General features: G+C 40.7%; 1 protein-coding gene across 1 annotated transcript in view; it reads right to left on the bottom strand.

Moving 5' to 3' along the window:
- Positions 1-21,525, bottom strand: part of si:dkey-192p21.6 (uncharacterized protein LOC565246 homolog) — a 30,863-nt gene extending 9,338 nt beyond the window's left edge. Inside the window, exons 1-13 of the mRNA XM_061690861.1 lie at positions 21,444-21,525; positions 21,011-21,105; positions 19,529-19,647; positions 17,956-18,074; positions 15,559-15,628; positions 15,392-15,458; positions 13,261-13,343; positions 9,482-9,558; positions 7,386-7,416; positions 7,128-7,294; positions 1,343-1,455; positions 774-895; positions 76-199 (exon numbers count right to left, since the gene is read on the bottom strand). Of these exons, the coding sequence (XP_061546845.1) occupies positions 76-199; positions 774-895; positions 1,343-1,455; positions 7,128-7,294; positions 7,386-7,416; positions 9,482-9,558; positions 13,261-13,343; positions 15,392-15,458; positions 15,559-15,628; positions 17,956-18,074; positions 19,529-19,647; positions 21,011-21,105; positions 21,444-21,525 (1,269 nt within the window). The remainder of the gene's footprint in view (positions 1-75; positions 200-773; positions 896-1,342; positions 1,456-7,127; positions 7,295-7,385; positions 7,417-9,481; positions 9,559-13,260; positions 13,344-15,391; positions 15,459-15,558; positions 15,629-17,955; positions 18,075-19,528; positions 19,648-21,010; positions 21,106-21,443) is intronic.
- Between the last annotated feature and the right edge of the window lie 229 nt (positions 21,526-21,754).

Below are 21,754 nucleotides of genomic sequence, written 5' to 3' on the forward strand. Positions count from 1 at the left end.
AAATAAACAAATGCTGTTTTAAATTGTCCCACTAAATCTAAATCAAAAGCGATATTAAATTTCAAAGACACTTACTTTGCAAGTGGGATACCTGTACATGTTGTCACCAAATAACCACATGTCGATGTATCCCGCCGCCCCTCCAGTGCAGTTAGGGTAAAGACCGTTATCCCCAATTCCACCAGCTCCCAGATACCCTCTGATAGCAACACAGACATCAACATTATGACAAAAATAACATTGAATTGCTTTACTGAAAGTAAATGTGTGGAATGAAAAACTCTAAATATGTATGCAAACTTATAACTTACAACTTTTTGTTTTGTTGTTGACAAGATTATCTCAGCACAGAGGAAAATAATTCATCAGTCCAAACACACACATGCACACAAACACACACGATACACTAGGCGAAACAGACAATATTTAGTAATTGTGTGTGTTAGAAGCGACACAAAAAGCAGCACTTAGCGGAGGACTCAGAGCGAGGAAGATGGATCCTTTGGCTCCCCTCCTCTTACTGCACATGCCAGAGCCAGATAGTCTAATTACACCCTCTGAAGCATTCAGCACGAGCCCATACATCACTGCAGTTCATAACAGCAACAACACAAGGTGCACACTAACTGATGCTACACCACAACCAGAAACCTGGAGCTCACAAAAATCATGAAGAGCTCTGCGCAGTTTACACCTTCAGCAAACAAGACGAGAGAATTATTCAGTAGATTCACTCATTTACACGAGAGGAGGCTTGGACCTACTGTACATACCTGGGGCAGTTGGGTACAGGCAGGAGGAAGGTGATGCACAGCCACAAGGTCTCCAAGAGGATGATGGTCAGCCACTGGGGCCAGTACAACACCACATCCTGGAGGGGGGACCACCAGTGACCCTGTCGTAAAAACGCTTCAAATTAAGGTGCAATAGTTGACAATCGACAAAAAATAAAAATCAATTACATTAGTTCAGTGCTTCGAGATACATATTTTGGGGGGTTTGACCCGATTAGCCAATAATCAACATTCAAACATTGATTCTAGGAACCGTATTTGGTAACTTGAAATAGGTTTTCAAAATGAGACAGCGGAACAACTTCACCAGCAAAAAAAAAAAAAAAAAAGGATAATGATAAAAATTGAGTAATGAAATATGATTTTAGAATGACATGTAATATAACACCAATAAAAAACATAACACCACCACATATCATTAATAGTTACAATTGTGGTGTATTAATATTTACAAAAAAAATTATGAATTTACCCTAATAGTAAAGAGCTCCCCAAATACATATAAAAATGAGTTAAAAGGTAAAAAAGCCTTTAAAGGAACTGCTTACTTCTTTTTGCTGATTTTCTTTGTGTCCCCACAGAATCTGCAGTAGAGCCAAAACAAAGTAGGTGAAGCCCAGGCGCTGCAGTACCCCTGGGATCCTGAGCCAGGACCAGGACACTGCAACACATGAAGGAAGTCTCTGAGTGATGAATACATGAACACACAAGAGTTGAAGCTGATCCGAGCATATTATAAATCAGAAAACTGTTTATATTGGTAATGGGATCTTTTCAACCAGGCCACCAATGCACACGCTACTTTGCGGACAAAAACTGATAGACAGCACAAGTCAGTGTGTAACGTCAGCATGCCAGGGATGAATGTTTCGAAGCGGACCAAAGGTTCCAAGTTATCTGTTCGTCTGGGCAAATTGAGTCGGGTGCGCTTGACTTTTGGTTGAGAGATTGATGGTAATCTACACGTTAGTTAATTGAAAAGCTCTTTGCTGCAAAAAATAAAAAAAGTGTCATAAAAACAATGAAATCCCAATCATCGATCAGGCCACACCCAATAAGAGGAGGAAATCTCGGAAGGAGGAAACTAACTAATGTCACATTTCTTAATGTGCAGGTTGCACTGCAAGACAATTTACTCTTTTAGTTTTCCAGCAACATTTCTGTCTTATAGTTCAACAACATATTAAATAAAACACAGTATATCATAAAAGAAAATCTCGTAAAATCTTTTTTTTTTTTTTTTTTTTTAAATGACCTATGAAAACTGTATAGTACCTTAACGGAGCCTTATGTAATGGATGTTTTTTTTGTCCTGTTTCGGCTCTAGGGTCCCCCTTTAGGTCATTCTGTTAAGTATAAATTACCAATAACAAGTTGGAGGGAAATGCTTCACCTGATCCAGCAGATAACAGTTTTTCTTACTAGTATGTTTGTTCTTCATATTCAACAACCATTAGTGCTTCAAACAAAATGTCAATTTTTTTTCTTATAGCAGAGGACAGCTAGAGTAAGTCACATATGTGCAAGTCATAAGTCTCATGTCTTAACCTTCAAATTTTAAGCGAGTACCAAGTTACTGTGGCAAAAACCAAGTAAGTCAAGTTGAGTCCCAAATAAGTCAAATGTTGTTCATTTTCTCGTCGAGTCATGTCATCACTTGGGTTAAACATGTCATGTCATGTCAAGTCAGTAACAACATACTGGAATATGCGCTAGTTACTTTTCTACTGATGAAATACTGTATAATTGGATGCGTAACTATCGTGCCTAATGGAGCCAGCCTTAAAAGATTGAACAAAAATAACGATACAAAAACTAGCATTCTTCCTTTGTCCTTTTTACTTAAAGTCAAATACTCATTCAATTAGCTGATTCAGAACTACTTACATGGTTCATGATGACAATTATGTTCTTTGTTATTGAAGGTAATGTTTGATATGCTGTGGGGACCATGTTAAAACTCTGTAGGCTTTGTCATATTCCATTACAAATATAAAATGTAAGCTTATTAGCTGTGGTACAGAAACTTTTCGAGTTTTAGTAATGCGTCTTTAAAATAATTTGTATCATAATGACCCCGCAGTTATGTGTCATGCAAAATGGTGTTAAGAGTTGTATAAATTGCGACTTCCTGTAAACCCTTGAATGTGTAGAGGCTTAAGCCTGATCTGTGATTGGATAAGAAAGCCAGTTGGGCTGGCACAAATGGAAGGGGAGGGAGAGAGCGTCATTGATGAAAATGTCACTACCTGTACTTATTTTTGCTAGATTTAACAGAGTTGAAGACTAGCCTTTGAACTTTTTGTTTTGTTTAATTACCTAGCAACAAATTCAGCTACTAAATTTATTTGGAAACTTTTAGCAACTTTGACTCAAATGCTTTCACAGATGCACTTTCCCTCTAAATGACCTGCAATTAATATTGTGTCACACAGTAAAAAAAATAAATAAATAAATAAATACATACTCAGCCTGTCTGCAAAAGTGAATTGTGAGTTACAGTATGTCAGCAATTGTGATGGCTCAGCTCAAGAGAGACGCAGTTAGTCACAGGCAGTCGCAGCAATCACTGTTGGCTGACTGCAGCAGCTGTTGCCTGCGTTCGATGAGACAAGGATTTTTGTTTTGTCCATCCATCCATCCATCCATCCATCCATCCATTTTCTTTACCGCCTATCCTAACTAGGATCGCGGGCTGCTGGAGCCTATCCCAGCAATCTTCGGGCGGGAGGCGGGGTACACCCTGAACCGGTTGCCAGCCAATCGCAGGGCACATAGAAACAAACAACAATTTTTTGTTCAAATCATTCAAGCACATTTCAGTCTAAATGTCTGGTTAGGAAGTCACCTAGTCATGCACAGTAGCATTAACAATCTGAAAAGGGCTACACCTTCAGTCATGATCACTAGATAATAATAATAGTAAAACGTACTACTAATGCACTCCCACACTGCAGATGAAAATCAAAATCTAGTCCTGCAAAACGTTTTCAACATTAGTTTGAAAGACAAGTATTTCTCTGGTGGCTCGAAAATTTACTTGATATGTTTAAATAGTGCCCTGCGATTGGGTGGCAACCAGTTCAGGGTGTACCCCGCCTCCTGCCCGATGATAGCTGGGATAGGCTCCAGCACGCCCGCGACCCTTGTGAGGAGAAGCGGCTCAGAAAATGGATGGATGGATGGATGGATGGGTGGGTGGATGTTTAAATAGTTCAAGAATCACAGTTAATACTGAATGGATATAGACACGAATATAAAGTTTATAATACATAACAAAAATATAATGTTATATAATAAAATAAACCTATAATGTGTTGTATTGATATTACGCTTACAAATAAAATCATGTGATGATAATCTAAATTAACACGTTCTCCATAACTACGCAATGACATCATTACACAACGGCTACATATTTTAGCAAATTTGAGTAACAATTACACCTGCATTTAGCAACATCCCATGTGAAAATTAATTGGCAACACTGGACCAAAGTGGAAAAACTGAAGAGGACAGACAGCTCCAATATTATGCTTATATATATGCTTCCTCAGTGACACTGACTTATATGGATGCGGTGTCCTGGAACTGCCTGTTTTCAGCCTCATGGAGGATACAAGTGCATCAAAGTGAGGCTAGAACATGACTTTGGCTGACTCTCATGGTGCAACTATACACCTGCCAACTGGGAGGAAATGGACTAAATCAGAGGCTGTATAGCAAGTAAAATCTGCTCTCACTTATGGAGACGTTGCCGGACACGTTCAACAGCAAGAGCAGATGTGGTGCAAGTTGACCCACGTGGCACAAGGATACAGCCACCGGGAAAAGGAAGCTGCAGTGGAAGAGATTTGGTGTCAACAGGAGGCAGAAAGATGCCCCGAGGCAGTTTCTCAGTCCAAACAGGGCCAGTGGACCAGCTGGAAAAACATGGAACATCGCAAGCTCACCTGGAGAGAACTTTAGGAAATGGAAGAACGCAGAATCAGCTTCATCATCAGCACTCCCTATGATGCTCTTCCAACGACCCGGTGAGGATCACAATTGTATGTCTGCCAAACAACTTCCTTATCGGGTGCAAAACCAGTCTGGCGATCACCCTAGATGGAAGAAGAACCACCACCAATATCCTCCCTCTTGTGATGCATGGACTGGGAACCAACATTCCCTTTGTCAAAACATCGAAACAAAAAGCAAATTTGACCTTCCTTGATCTGGTCTGCAACTTCCCAGCAGAGATATTAACAACTACTCTCAGGGAAGACCGCATCTTACTCTCTTGTACATCCTGGAACGTATAGCGCCATGGAAAGCTGCTATTGAGGAATCATATGAGCACAAGTGCAAAGAAATAGCAACCCTGGCGGAATGACACAACTGGGGTACCAAGTTTTTCCCTCTAGAAGTTGGGTGCAGAAGCTTTGTTGCTGCAACCTCTACCAGGCTCCTGAAGAGAACGGGGGTGAAAGGACATTTCGACAAATAGTGGACTCATTTTCAGAGGTTGCAGAGCGAAGCAGCAACTGGTTTTGGATCAAGAGGTTAGATTTCAACTGAGCTGCGAGAACTTGTGAGGGAGAAAAACAGACAAGAGGTGCGCACACCAGGTGCTGGCGTTGAACCCTCTGGAGGTGTTGTGGGCCTAAATCATCCAAACACTGAGGATGGAAGTTGGCCACTTGAGGACCCTGGTGATGTTTTACCCCTCTCCCACTCAAGCAAGAAGCTTTGGTTTCTATTCAAGGGAATTTACGATCAAGTCCTATAAGCTCTACCTTTGGTGTGAGGGGGAAAAAAGAGTAGTTTTCTTTCAAAAAGAATGATTTTAAACTAAAAACAGAAAAGACTTGTGAGCTTGTGTGTTTCATATCATTCTAAGTCACAAATACTCAGTCAAAGTCAAGCCCAGTCCTAAAATTGGTGACTCAACTCTGACTTGAGTCAAGTCACGTAAGTCAAGTCCCCTCCCTTTATCTTTTACGAAGTGTGGGTTTGTCCGATTTCCTGTACATGTTGGCTCGCATTCTATTGGCGCACCATGGTCAGCTCCAACTTAGTCATTCAAAAGGAGGCTGGCATATACTCATTTATTTTGGTCTGCTGGACACAAATAATGCTCCATGTGATGCGTCCTTTATTGCAGCCAAATATTAAGCAGTTTTTGTAATAAATTATGTACACTGCTAATCACTTACAAGTGTGACATCGGAGCACAGATGCTAACACAACAAAAAAGGAGTGTCCTGGCTGCGCCCCCGATATTAGAACTAATGAAATTAGGTCATTCAGCATCATAGTGGCTACCATAGAACCATTACTTTTTGTTACAAGCCAGTGTATAATCAACATGATTGTGACATTATGATGAAAAGAGCACACAGTGCTGTTACTCCTTCCCCAACAAGCTCGTGCTATGCTTTAATGAATACCCAAAGCACTCAATGGACATAATCAAAATGTTTTAATGTTTACATGAGGTGACTCAGAGCTGATTTCGATGTTTATCACAGGTTCCGCTGCCTCGTCTGACATTGACAAACACACAAAGATAATGTGACTGCTTTCTCTTATTAGATCAAAATAGACCACGAAACAACCGAGGGCGTCCTTGGAGACCGAGGTCGACGCTTCAGTTTATGGCAAAAGTCATATTGTTGTGAGAAGCTACAGGAGCAGCTGCATGGAGCTTAGGGGCTGTAATTCTATCTCTTTGTAATCGTCCATTACCGCGTAGCTTGTTTTTGCTCAATCGTCCCCTGTTAAAGGTCCCCTGGTGCTGGATTGGGAATACGTGCGCGCACACACACACACACACACACGACGACAATATTTTTCTTAACGCGGTTACACAGACATCCACCCATGGAAAAAGTCCCATTAGCATCTGGCTGATGTGTGAAGGGGCGCCCTGTGAAAGCCCAGGTGGTCGATGGAATGAGGAGTCTACCTGCTTTCTCTGCATTAACCCTGACACACCTCTGCAGTTTTTAGCACAAATCATAGCCTCAGATCACATCACACATTTGTTAACTCACTCATTGCAATGTTTTGAGTGCACTTTATCCAAATATGACATAAAAATGGGTGCTCACTTGGCAATCCTTTGTTACAGAATCAGAGAAAAATGTTGCAGCTCTTCAATGGGTCCAGTTTGTACAACATCTTGTTTGGCTGAGTCTTGTTTTTCAAAGGAACAAGTACATTATTTATGTGGCGAGTGGATGCGCTATTATGCTTTAATGATGTTCCCAGCACAGAACTGAAGTAAATAACAAAACCTGTCCGCAAACAGGATGTACTTGTTCCATTAGCAGCACACGCTAATTTTGCACCTACGTGGTCCATCACGCGGGGAGTAGTTGAGGAAGCAGAAGCCGAGCGTCAGCAGGACTGCAGTTCTCCACGTGATCTTTTGCAGCAGCTGCACGCGGCCTACGCCTCTTCTCTGCATGGATCTGAACGCCAACACCACTGAGGTCCCAATGATGAAGACGAACCTCGAAGACACAACAACTGATGTTGATAAGATAGCCCTTTTTATTTCTTTCCTTGGAGAAAGTGAGGTAACAAACTAATAACATGACCTACCACGGCATGACGAGATCCGCCACAGTCAGACCTGGAGAAAGTACTGTATCATTACACTGTATATTTATTTGATTATACATACACAGCTCCTGACCTCATAATTCGCGCAATCCAAAAAGTTCTACAATAAAAAAAAGAATGATATTTTCTCCCTAAAAGTAAAATATCTGTTATTAACATGATTAATAAACAACTAGAGTCCTGTGACAGTACTGGCCCTTGCAGCACAAAAAGGATTCATCACATCACCTGTAAAATCAATACAGTGTTATAGATTTGGCAAAGATGCTATTACAGAACTTAAAGTTTGCACACCTCATGGCAAAAGAAATCATTTTGAGAAAAAAAAACAGCTTTGATTAATTCTGTGCTTTACTCATTCATTTTGTACTCTTCCACACAGTCCCATCCACCCTTTAAATACGCTCTTCCTCGTCCATTATTGTTAACATTGATAAACTAAGATGGATTTCATCTGCGATGAAATGTGGGCGATCAATTGCATGCGATGTATATGTGCTGGTCACATTCATCACAATTCGTGATGACGTTCACAAAGTGCGGAAAATTGAGGAGTTTGTCATGATATTAGTCTCATGGTTGTTTCAGATTATAAAGAGTCCCAAAATGTCCAACCGGAACATTACTACTCAGTATCCCTTTATTTCGATGCCAATTCCAGTGATAAGATGTGGTATGGCTTCTGTTGAGTTGTCAACAGACCTAATTTGTCTCATTAGCCAAATAATTACACTGAGAAATTATACACACTTCTTTGGAATCCAAAGTATTTTTTTTTAAATGCAGCGTTTGGTTTTCTTCCCTTTCAAATTAATCCATTGTAACTGATAACGCTATCATGGATATGGCCGACACACCCTCCAGTGCAAATGCAAGCCTGGTTTAACTGTTGTGGTTAACTGAACTGTGCTGCTTGAACAGAAATGTGGGTATTGGTTAACTCCATTCATTCATGTATTTACATTTTCTATACCATTTGTCCTGTTCAGGGTCAGGGGGAAGCTGAAACCAATTCCAGCCGACTCAGTATGGCATTGACGGGGAATTGAGCCTGTGCCAGATGCATGGAATGAAATTCAGCATGTGAAATCCTATACTATACTTTTTTTTTTTTTTTTTAACAGTTGCACAACAAGAATGCACCATCAGAGGTTGAGAGAAAAGCTTAACAACACATAGGGCCTGATTTTCTAAAGGTTTTGGTGTGCAAAAATGGGTGCAAACTTGATTGTTGATGCAAACGGCTGTAGAACCGGGTGCACCCAGGATTGCATCTGCATGAAGGGCAAAATTGCAGTGCAGTTCACTTTCGTGCGTTCTGGGAGTAATATAGGCAAGTAGGTTCACAATTTTGGAGCTTTTGAATGACCTAAGGGCTGACAAGAAGGAGTCATCAATCAATGACACCCTTCGTTCAAAATAACCCAAGGATCACGAATGAGACCACATTGATCCTCTTTCAAGAACCCAGGTGAAAGAAGATGGGTTTGGGTGGGCAGTTCTGTCTCATGCATGAACCACTACTCATGCTAATAACTAGCCAAGTATGGCTTTGTATTACCATGACAACCAGGGGCTGAGCTGTTTTCAGCCATTTTGTTACATTCGAAGAACAAAGCGAGTGCAAGGTGCACGAGAGCCACCTTGAAGACTGTAAAAACATTGCTTTTGGTTTCACTTTTGGAGGCGGTGCTTCATCAACACGTTAGTGTGCCAGTACATGCAGGTGCCACATACAGCGAACACATCGGCAAACACAAATATCTACAGTATATATACACAATCATAATATCAATTGATCTTTCAGGGCTTAGGATTCTGGCAAAGCTAGAATTCAGTAGATATTAGATTTACAATCAACCAGCCCAAAGGGATACAAAAAAAAAAAAAAGCATCAACTGTATTATGACAGCTTTGGAAAGATCTCTTTCTTTCTTTCTTTCTTTCTTTCTTTCTTTCTTGAGCTACTGCCGCAACATCAAGTCTACAGATTGAGTTGTGAGAGGCTACAACAAAACATTTCGTTGTTGCTTTATTGTGTAGCTTTGTTATGAATGCATCAGGCTTTACGTCACCATTCCACGGTGCATGTTGAAAGAACCAGTAGCCTCCTCCGCCGTAGTTGACAAACACCATCACTGTGAGGGCAAACCTACAAAGATAGCATAAGTAAATACTGGAAAACTGTTACCGAATAAGAAATGAAAATGCTAGACTTGAAGGGACAACATCAGAAGCGGGAAGTAAAACATATTGCTAACAAAACAAACTACTTAAACTAAGTCACCGGGTCTATTATTCAATAAGAGTTGGATAACCTTTTTTTTTTTTTTTTTTTTTGAATACACAAAAAAACGTGGAAATTCTGCTACTCCGCATGCAGGATAATGCAACCTGAGCAATATGAATCACTCAGGAAATGAACACTTGTCCTCTGGATCTCCTCGAGCAGGACTGCTGACTAAAGGCTTTAGCGTTTAATATATGATACAATTTATGTTGCGCAGCGAGGAAGGCTGCTGAAACGCTGCACACGTGATGGAATACTTCACTGAATCTTGCACCCTGGCGGGAAAAAGGTGTTGCATGTGAGAGGTCTGCGGTGTATAGTATTACACGGCACAAACTCACAGAGGAAAGTGCAGTGTGTGTTGTCGCTTTGCTCCGGGGCAGATTGTATCCTTTCACCATCCTAAACGCATCGCATATTGTTGGGATTTAAGTGCTATTCAATAAGAAAAAGATTGCCTTTAAGTGTTATAATGAAATCAGTAAAAAGTTCCAGTCGGTCTGATAAGCTGCACTGGATCTCCGTCCGCCTCCATTCGATTAAGGGGTGCACCAAGCCATTACTGCTCTTTTAGCTTCAAACTGCAGATACGAGATTTTAATCAGCCGCTATCTTCTCCAAAGGTCCATCAAAGTGAACTATGCGCACGTGACCGTGTACTCTATCTGATGCTCACGTATATCGTTGAAGTTTTGACCAGCATATCCATTAGTTGCCATAGTGACAAAGACAAAGGTTAAATAAGTGACCAGACGAGTCCTGGTAAAAGAAATGACTGCAATATGAGGGTTTATGGGCCATCTCTCTAATGAAAACACTCCAGCTTAGGCAGATTAAACTACAACCATCACATACCTGACACTTGCGGCTGCAAATAATCATTAGATGTTTCCCCTGGAAAACACATTCCTCTATAAATGAAGAGAGTAAAGATCTCTTTCAGGTTGAATCAGGTTATACCATGAGTCTTAATCAGTTTCAAACTTCATCATCCCTCGGTCTGAATATTTATTACACCGGTAATTTGCTTGATTTGGTGAGGGCAGCATAGTATCAATGATTTATAGCTAACAGATTAGTTATAGACGGATCTAGCAGCAGTAGTGAGTGGTTACGACTCACTTCCAGACCTCTTAGATATGAATTATTCCGTATGCATTAGCAATTTTAATCTCACCGTCACCACGCAGTGCTGTGTTGCAAATGTATACTTGAACTATTTCACAAACTGCTACTATATTACCAAAAATATTGGGACACACCTCCAAATCTATTCATATATTAATCAACTCCTCATTAAATTTGAGATTTCACCACCTTTATTGATATTTTTGCTCTGTGGCCAAACTTAACTTCTGACACTTCTGAAACCCAATCAGAGAAAAACCCTGGAGCTCAATCAAAACAGGGAGCGAAATGTATGAGTCAGCCATCTGGTGAAGAGCTGGCAAGTCCTCTGGTCCGCTTTATTATTTGTTCTCCTGTTCCACTAAAATACTGACAGGGCAATTTCTTCCACAGCGACAAGCTTTGAGTTGTGAAGCAACAAATTAAAATCGGAATCCTTTTACAAAAATTAACACGGAACTGTCGTGGCACACTATCACCTCAGTGGAGCAATTATTAGAAACCCCATTTGCTCCCAACAAAACACCTTTTGCCATGCCACATTTACGGTAGATGACTGACGCGTGTGTTCTCTGAGGCAAGAACTTGTTACTTATCAGGGGCATGGACCACAAGTCAAAAGGCTGAGATGAAGTTTGATTAAATAGCTCTGCCAGGTGTTTCACATTTTTACCAGTCAGGATATTTATCTTGAAAGCGAGACGGACAAAGGTTTTGAGACACTTGGAAAAATTGGATCCCCTTTGCCAGTGGTGGGAAGTAACAAAGTACAAATACTGTAAGTGGATTTTTCAGGTGTCTATACTTTACTTGAATATTTATTTTTCTGATGACCTTTTACTCGCTACATTTGAAAACAGATATCTGTACTTTCTATTCATGACTTAAAAATTGGCTTATTACTTTCTTTGAACCTCTGCGGATGATGACACACTCTAAACAAATTAAAGAGAGGTTAAGCCAGACACAGTTACTATTTTGATCGAGAGACCATGACCTTATTTCTTGTACTGTTTCATGTTGTCAGCTCCAAGAATGATTTTGAAAAACAAAATGGCGTTCAAAAATTCTCTGCCAAATCTGAAAAAAAAAAACGTAAAAGGTGCATTATTTTCCAGTTGTTATCATTAGCTAATGTAGCATTTTTGTTTTTACTTAGTTCACACAGTTAGCAAATCCTAACTTGTGCTGAAACAACAGCATGTGACATTTAAACATGATTTTTTTCTTCTTCTGAGCACTACGACTATGGAAGTTAATAAATGAGAGAAACTATTTTGTGAAGTTTTGAGTGAAATGTTATTTTTCCGTTGGCAAATTGTCAAAATGGGTGCGTGAGTTCCTTTGCCACCTCTGCCTTTGTAGTCATAACACTTCTACAAGGAGTGTTCTGTGTTAATTTTTGTCAATGCATCCTGAGGAACGTCACTGATGTTAACTATGAGAGGTCCTTGCTCACAATTTCTGTACTAGTTCACCTCAAAGTGTTTAATGGGGTTCAGGTCATGTTCCTCCGCCCCAAAGTCATCCAACCATGCCTTTGGAGACCTTGTTTTGTGCACTGGGGCATAATGTAGCACAACAACAGAAAACGGCCCAAATTATAAGCATAGAATTGTCCAGAAATAAGGTAAGATGAAGAATTGAGACGCAAGGGCAACTAAGGAGTCCCAATCCTTGAATTATGAATGAATTAAGGAGTCTCTCCCAACGTTAATCTATGTAGAACCTAAATCATATTCCGGCTAATTTGAGCAAACAGGAAAGTGGCTAGAAGCGGCACTGATGGGAAACGAAATATCACTCATCCTTTCCTTGAACCATTGCAAACGGTTGTGTGAATGCACTTAACCAGCTGAACTCCCAAAATAAATAAATGTAAGTGGTGTTTTTGGATTGGCTGACTCTGTGCCGTGGTTCCACACAATCGACTATCTTAACGCAAGCCACAGATGGAGAAGATGTTAGTCATCTGCTGGATGCTGCCTTTGTGCTGCTGGATTTCCTCCCTGTCTCCATTTTGGCAGGAGATCTATGGCCATGTGCATGTGTGCTGATATGTTGACTGTATTATTACATCAATTATTTGGCATGGGGGAGGTCAGGGCCACACCAGCATCCTGTTTCCAGAGAGGCGTGCTTTGTGTCTCCCCCCAGGCCACAATTAAGGCGAGCAGGGAGCCCAGATTCAATCACACATGTCCACCCTGTCCAATAGGAAAACACACAGAGCGCCAAGCCGAGACGCGCTGATATCAGACATTGTGCCCGAAACTACCCCGCCTGATAACAAAAGCTTGGGGGAGCTCGTGGCCAGACTGTGACCCTTGTAATTATTCATTACGCTGGGCCTGTAGATTTTCATCGTACTGCTGCAAAAAGAGGCTCGTGTGGTGACAGACTGAAACACAAGATGGTTGGGGATAGCGCACATACCCTCGAAAAACATCCAGCGAACGCAGACGTTTATATTTCACTTTGGTGGCACTGCCCTCAGCTTGTGTAGCATGCACTTGGTCCTGCAGGCACAATAACGACAGGGGAGAGAGAGAATAATGTCACACTGAAATACAACCCCAATTCCAATGAAGTTGGGACATTGTGTTAAACATAAATAAAAACAGAATACAATCATTTGCAAATCATGTTCAACCTATATTTAATTGAATACACTACAAAGACAAGATATTTAATTTTCCAACTGATTAACTTGATTGTTCAAATAATCATTAACTTGGAATTTTATGGCTGCAACACGTTCCAAAAAAGCTGGGACAGGGTGATGTTTACCACTGTGTTGCATCACCTTTTCTTTCAACAATGTTCAATAAACGTTTGGGAACTGAGGACACTAATTGTTGAAGCTTTGTAGGTGGAATTCTTTCCCATTCTTGCTTGATGTACAGCTTCAGCTATTCAACAGTCCGGGGTCTGCGTTGTCCTATTTTACTCTTCATAATGTGCCACACATTTTCAATGGTAGACAGGTCTGGACTGCAGGCAGGCCAGTCTAGTACCCGCACTCTTTTACTACGAAGCCACGCTGTTGTAACACGTGCAGAATGTGGTTTGGCATTGTCTGGCTGAAATAAGCAAGGGCGTCCATGTAAAAGACGTTGCTTGGATGGCAGCATATGTTTGTCCAAAACTTGTATGTACCTTTCAGTATTAATGGTGCCTACACAGATGTGTAAGTTACCCATGCCATTGGCACTAACACAGCCCCATACCATCACAGATGCTGGCTTTTGAACTTTGCATCGATAACAGTCCGGATGGTTCTTTTTCTCTTTGGCCCGGAGGACACGACGTCCACAATTTCCAAAAGCAATTTGAAACGTGGACTTGTCGGACTCGTCGGACAAACAGGTGTTTGATGAGCATTTCTCAACTTTCTCAGTCTTTTTTGCCACCTGTCCCAGCTTTTTTGGAACGTGTTGCAGCCATAAAATTCCAAGTTAATGATTATTTGCTAAACACAATAAAGTTGGTCAGTTTGAACATTAAATATATTGTCTTTGTAGTGTATTCAATTAAATATAGGTTGAACATGATTTGCAAATCATTCTATTCTGTTTTTATTTATGTTTAACACAACGTCCCAATTTCATTGGAATTGGGGTTGTAAGTGCATTGCAACCTGAGTAGCAGCATTTGTCATCTCAACATACAAGCTTTCTGTTTCTTCTACAGGACACGGTATGTTCGATTAAACATACAATATTAACTAAGTATGCATTGATTTTTGCCCTCTTCGGGACACAGGAAAAAAAACCCACAACTTAACAGTATACCCACATGTGAATGTCGGGAACATATTGTTAATCACAGGAACAGCTCTTCCCAAAATAAGTCCCAGGCCAGTTTTTAGTCACGCGCTCATTGTCAGTCTGAGTAGTGTGTGTTTTTTTTTGTTTTTTTTTGGTAATCATCAAACGTGCAAATGTTCTTGGCATCGTTAATTTACATCTACTGTATATGTCAATGTTATGTCATACATATTTTAGTAAGTTTAAAACTTGTACAGCAATTGGGATTCATCCCCATTAAGTATTATTTTATATCTTTGTGAGAGCAACACTCTCATGTTGCTCACTCAGCATTGGATTAGTTGGACTTGTTGGCCACCATGCAGCACTTTAAAGCAGCAGAGCAGGAAGACACCATCACTAATAGGAAATGATGGATCTACATGCCATCTACACGACATGTGGAGAACTAAGACATCTTGCTTGAAAGAATAAGAGGAGCCATTCATGCTCACAAAAAGTGCATCTAAGATGTTTGTCTGAAGGCCTCCATGTCAGTCTACTGCACAATTGGCTCTGCTAACATTTGTATCAATCTTTCTATTAGTGTCTCCGCAGCTTGATGACTGGAGGCTCTGGGAAATTTTACCAGGCATCACGCTCTCTATTTGGTCAAGCCAAATAATGTAGTGTAACTATTGGATCAAAATATAACTTTTTTGGGTGCCATAATTGTCCAAAATATGGTAACAGTGGCAAGACCTTCGAATACATATCCCATTTGATATTTTACAAATTGAGAAAGACATTCAACTTACATGATCAAGCGAGTACTGCGGGCTTCGGCAGCAAGTGGTCTTTACAAATTTCGATGTGCGACACTTTCTGTAAAAGACACACCAAAATCATAGTAAAAAGAATACTTTTGACTGTAATTGTAGACTACAAGAGAAAACACGTGGACGATTAAAAGTTATGTGGATACCTGCATATGTAGGGTGCAACAACAAATAAGAGAGCAGTTATAGCCAGGGTGAGAGCTGCCACCAGAATAGCTAGACAACACAACAGAAAAGACACACGTGGTTCGATCATCAACAACACGACCCAAACATTATATAACTCCAGTGTGGATGCAAACGATAAGTTGGAGTAAGATCGAAACTTTTTACTTCTTAAAAGGGGGTGGTGGCTGAATGACCACGGTAAAATGTGGATCCCAAGGTGAGACCAACCTCTGATCTACTTTCATATCTGGTACAAATAGTTCAATGTTACAGATTCCCCTGAGTTCCGTGTCTGTCAATCAGTGGCAAAGGTGATCCTCTGAGTGATAAACAAGAACCTAATGGAGGTAATTATTGGTCAATCCATAACAGAGAAATCACATGGGTAATGTAATCCTAGAGAGGCATACGAAAGGAGTACGCACACACCAACAAGGGCTATATATGAGGAACAGTTGGGTTAGAAACGAACAGGAGTCCTTTTTATTCACAAAATACATAGGTTAAGAGGTTATTGGCCTCATATGATGGCCACTTGCACAATCTAAAGAAATGTACAGTGGTACAAATAGTGACAACACCCAACCTTGGACCTTTGAAGCGCATGTGCTAACTACTTGTATGCCGTGCCACCAATAACAAACATATTGCTAAATGAATACCTCTCTGAAAGTGTCAATAAAAAGCTTTTTCCTCGTGAGGAATAAATAAATACATTTTAATATATATATATATATATATATATATATATATATATATATATATATATATATATATATACGGATATATACTGAACTAGCTTTAGCACTACGAGGGAAATGTTCACAATAAGTTGTCCCTGGACCCAAAACGTTCAAGTGTACCCTGTATTAAACAGCAGTCCATTAAAAGAAAAGTGCAATGCTAAAGTTACGTATTCCCATTAAAAAAAAAAAAAAAAAAAAAATTTAAAATCAACATCATCATCAGTAATATTTAAATGTCAGTGATGTATTTTACAGCTGTGAAGCAGTCTATAAACGTAGAACAAACAGGCTGAGGAGATATGAGTGTGCGTCAAAGCGGAGCAGAAAGGGAGGCAATGGATGCTGTGTTTGTCTTTTTCGTGGAAGAACAAATAAGAAGCCATTTGAACCCGAGCGGACACTCGCACCGACAGTCTCTCCGAACATGGAGTGGTCACTTCATCGCCTCTTGAAAGTCATGGCATCTTTGGTGTGCGCTCATAAAAAAACATCATAAAGCTCTCAGCGCATGAAGTGAAACACACTTTGCAGTGGTTGGGCTCGCTCTATTACTGTCAGGATGAATGCAAGATGAATGGAGGCACTTCGAAACAACTAGATTAAATTCATCAATACATTTGCGTAAAGCGGACACTTAATAGGGATGGGTATTTAACTTGACGTTGTGGTTTGGTTGCAGTCATGGTACTAACATTAGGTCAAATTGTGCACAGACACATCCTTGGAGGAAGACCACACCTAACAAATGACCTCACAATGTGACCAATCAATGGGAAAAGCAGAGCTAAACTTGAAAATTCCCGAGCACGGCTTCAGCTGCTGACCAGACCATTATTTAAGATGAGCGTACCCTGTGGGGAGTTTATATAATCACCAGTGTGTGTAGCTAATGGAAGCTCATCACACTGTGAGGGGTGCAGTTCCACTCACCGTATATCTGCTCGGATAATGGCTCCCCGGCCTTAAAAGTCGAATCCACAACATAATCTGCAATATTGTTAAGTAGGGTGTACATTATGGACAGAGACGCTTTCAAAATCCCATTATGCCCTAATCCTTCCACCCTCCCTAATGTATTACCCACAGCCCTCCACGCACAGGTCTGGACCTTCAAAACCATCAGAAAAGCTTTTCTTTTTATCCCTTTCTTGAGAAAGCATGTCTCTTGTGATCAATACACAGAATATCCCGAGGGGTGGAGGAGAATGCTCTCCACTAAATGCGAACAAAGCAAGTGATGCTCCTGTATGCTGACTTCATGAATACGAAAGTGAATCAAAGGCTTGGATCGGAGGCAGCCTGGTTTCCTCCCATCCACAGACATTTATTTGCATGGAACAAAAACATAACAGCAACATTTTTGTTTTTGCTTCCATTTTTCATGAGCTGAACTCAAAGATCGAAGATTTTTCTTTCTTTACACAAAAGGTCTATTTCTCTCAAATATTGCGCTCAAATCTGTGTAAATCTTTGTCAGTGAGCACTTCCCCTTTGCCGAGATCAGAAAGCCAATCAGGGTCCGGTGTGCCCACCAAGTGTTGCGTTTCTAACGTTTGGCTCAGTATGACATCGGTAACCATTTACGTAATCCTCCTTCAACAGGAACCGTCAGTGTTGTTGGACACTTACGCAGGTAGGAGTTGTGAGGTCCTCTGCCCACAGCATGAAGACAGGTGGCATTGCTGGCATTGTCTGACCTTAGGATCCAAACCTTATAGTGACCACCCTCCTCATATGCCTGATTCCATCTGCATTCAAAACAGAGTTATAGTTATCATACACTATATAGAGGAGTTACGTATAGTCAGTTGCGGAAATTGGCATGTGCGACCGCAAAGGGCAGGAGCCCCCCCCCCCCCCATTTTATTTATTTTTTAAGTAAATTAAATTGTATAGTATTCGCTTTACAACATACATTTCAATGTTGACACTCCTGGTGTTTCTGTTCGTGTCTCTTAGCAGCAAATGGAGCTTTCTATACATTGAACACCAGTGTAGCTGAGGAGGCAGCATGGTGACCATGTGGTTAGTGTGTCTGCCTCACAGTTCTCAAGTTTCAGGTTCAAATCTCATTTCTGGTCTTTCTTTGTGGAGTTTGCACACTCTGAGACGCTGTATTGATGTGGGTTTACTCCAGCGTCCTCCCACATTTTTAAAACAAGCATGTTAGGTTCATTGAAAACTCGAAATTGTCCAATTGTGGGAATGTGCGTGTAACTAGTTGTTTCTTGACATGTCCTGTCATTGGCTGGTGACCAGTCCAAGGTGTTCGCCGCCTCAAGCCCAAAGTCATCTGGGTTTGGCTCCAGCTCACATGAAACCCCAATGAGGACAAGTGGTTATGGAATATGGATGGATGACCACTTTTGCTATTGTGTTCCTCAAGGAGAAAAGAGTCTCCTCTATTCTTTCTTTTTATTGTATTCAATCTAGAAAATTGCAACGTTAACTCCCAAGCTGTTTTTTTTCTGGTTCTGAATAACTGGGCCTTTCGATTAACACCAGTGAAGCCCTGGATTGCCATCTAGTGGTCATCCATCGTAAGTGCATCCATTAGTCCTCTCACTGTAGGTCCACTTCCCCGACCCCCAAAACATACATTGCGTGCTCACATTGATCCACCGTTGGAACGACATACTAGCTATCACTTGGAGTGTTTTTTTCAAACGGGAAAGGAAATCAATAACAGCACAGTCTGGTTATAGACCTCAGCATTGACTAAGGATGTCCATGTCCAGACCTCTAAGAAGAGAGGGCTTTTAATGTGACACTTGACCCCTCTGGCACTAGGTTTTCAGGTGACCCCCAAATAGAGAGCGCCGCTGTCTTCTTGTCAGACATGACTGTTTATTTATTACAACTGCGATCTCTCGTTTAGCCTCCGCTCTGAGGTTTGATCAGGACGTAGCGCTCTGTAGCTTTAATGATCCTCTTCCATCAATATTGGAATGTCAGGTCTGATCAATATCTACTGAGGTAGTGGTTTCAGAGAGGGCATCATTCAGCTGCAGAAAGCCAGTCAGAAATACTCCCCCAGCACTGTAAATAATCTATCCGACCTGTAAGGCAATCATGGGATCCCAGCATGCTAGATTGTGTCTGGAGACATCGCAAAAACTGGAAACATATCAGATCTCTTCAGAAAAATATCAGATGCTTTTCAATTGAGTGGCGCTCACTTGATTAAAATGTTAACTTTTACCTGCAAAGAATTGCATTCTTGTTTGATTCCACTTGCACACTCAAAGTGAATTTGGTGTTGATGACTGTAGATGCATTGTTGTAGCCGGCTTTCACATGAACCAAACTCTGGTACACACACTGAAAAAATTAAAGTACAAACGCTAAAATTACACACATGATATAAAATGATTCGGCTGCGTTTAGGAACCCCACTAAAAAGGTCCCAGTTAAATCTGAGACAAAACACAAGAAAGATCCAAATGTTTTCTCACGTTATTTTAAACAAGAGTACTCAGGTTAAAGACCAATCCAGTTGAGCATCAGAACCTACAAAATATCCAACATAGCCCTGCATACAATCCGACAAGCTTTTACAGAAGTATGTTTCATTTATGCATGTGCAACCATATATAAGGATGGGATTCGGGAGGATACATTGACATATTCTTTGCTGGAGAGAGGACGCAGTTCAGTTCGTGAATTTGGCTGAGGAGACCTTGGGTCATGTAAGATACAAGTCCATATATAGTTAAACCCAAAATGATTCATACGCTGGCCATATTCCGAGTTAGAATGATTCTTTTATTTGGTGGATGGGTATCTTACTATGTTTGAGTAGGAGAGGATAGAGGAAAGTGGCAAAAGACTGTAAGACATGCTATCAGTCCATCCATTTCCTATCCTGCTTGTCCTGTTTTGTGTTCCAGCCAGAAGAAGATGCCCGATCGACAATTAGACATTCACTTTAACTAAAAATTCAGCCAGGCTGATTTGGCTAATTTAATTAACTGTATGGTACCAAATCGATTAATACCACGTTATACCACACAGCACGGAGTGAAAACAGATGTTTTTTTTTTTTAATTAAACGGTATATTTATTTTTATACTTACATGACATTATTATCATTATATTGTTCATCTGGATCAATAGTACATACATACAAATAATAAGTAGCTAAAATACAAACACATAAAAATGAAGAACTGTAATCATGTTTTTTCTAACTAACAAACATTTCGTGTGAAGAGTCATGGAGACACCAGGCTGTATTTGAAAAAAGCCCTAAAATATCCATCCATCCATTTTCTGAGCCGCTTCTCCTCACTAGGGTCGCGGGCGTGCTGGAGCCTATCCCAGCTGTCATCGGGCAGGAGGCGGGGTACACCCTGAACTGGTTGCCAGCCAATCGCAGGGCACATACAAACAAACAACCATTCGTACTCAGTCACACCTACGGGCAAGTTAGTCTCCAATTAATGCATGTTTTGGGGGTGTGGGAGGAAACCGGAGTGCCCGGAGAAAACCCACGCAGGCACGGGGAGAACAGGCAAACTCCACACAGGTGAGGCCGGGGATTGAACCCGGTCCCTCAGAACTGTGAGGCTGACGCTCTAACCAGTCGGCCACCGTGCCGCCGCCCTAAAATATACCTTATTTATTCACCAAGACCTTAAAAAGTAATTGATTGTAAATGAATCAGTTTAGTGGGGATGTTTACCTTGTAGCAATAATCTGAAGTGTACAAGACCTCCACTTCATGGGGCAGCTGGTTATGAAATATTAACAAAGCTTGGTCCATTTTCAGAGTGGGAACTGCAGAGACAAATAAAACTGATTTACAACCTGCTCGTGACACTTTATGCTCATCGTAAATATATGACATCAGATCTTCTTCAAGATCACAATCAGCATAATCTACTTTGTAATGGTGTACTATTATTCTGTTATTGTTCAAAACAGTACAATTTCTACCAAAGCGAAGAGGGAAAGTATCAAAAGGATCTATGTTTATTTAAGAGAATACACTTCAGAATGAAGCGACAAATGGAAGCTGTTCCATGCCTTATCTTAAAATAAATGAAATGACACAACAAGCACGATGCACTCTAGTGAGGCATACAAGAGCCGTCATCGAAGAAAACTTGACTTACCGGATGCGATGTGAGCTCCACAGCCACTGGTGAAAATAACAACTAAAGTCACCAACGCTCGCACAAGTGTGATCCGCTCCATGTTGCCACTTGAAAACGCTTCCCCTGCTCATCTTTATCACTCCGATATAAAGAATGGTCAAAGGGCGACTTGCGTATGAAGTTTGTGGTTCTTGTCATATGGTTGGTGATGTTTGGAATTCACACTAACTACAATTTGGTAATAAAACGTAACAAAATGGGTCGACCTAATGAGAATTTGTTGTTTTGAAAATGTAATACTGCTCAGTTTTGACTGACTGTCAACAATT

The sequence above is a fragment of the Phycodurus eques genome, chromosome 11 (genome assembly GCF_024500275.1).
Source record: "Phycodurus eques isolate BA_2022a chromosome 11, UOR_Pequ_1.1, whole genome shotgun sequence".
Lineage (NCBI taxonomy): Eukaryota > Metazoa > Chordata > Actinopteri > Syngnathiformes > Syngnathidae > Phycodurus > Phycodurus eques.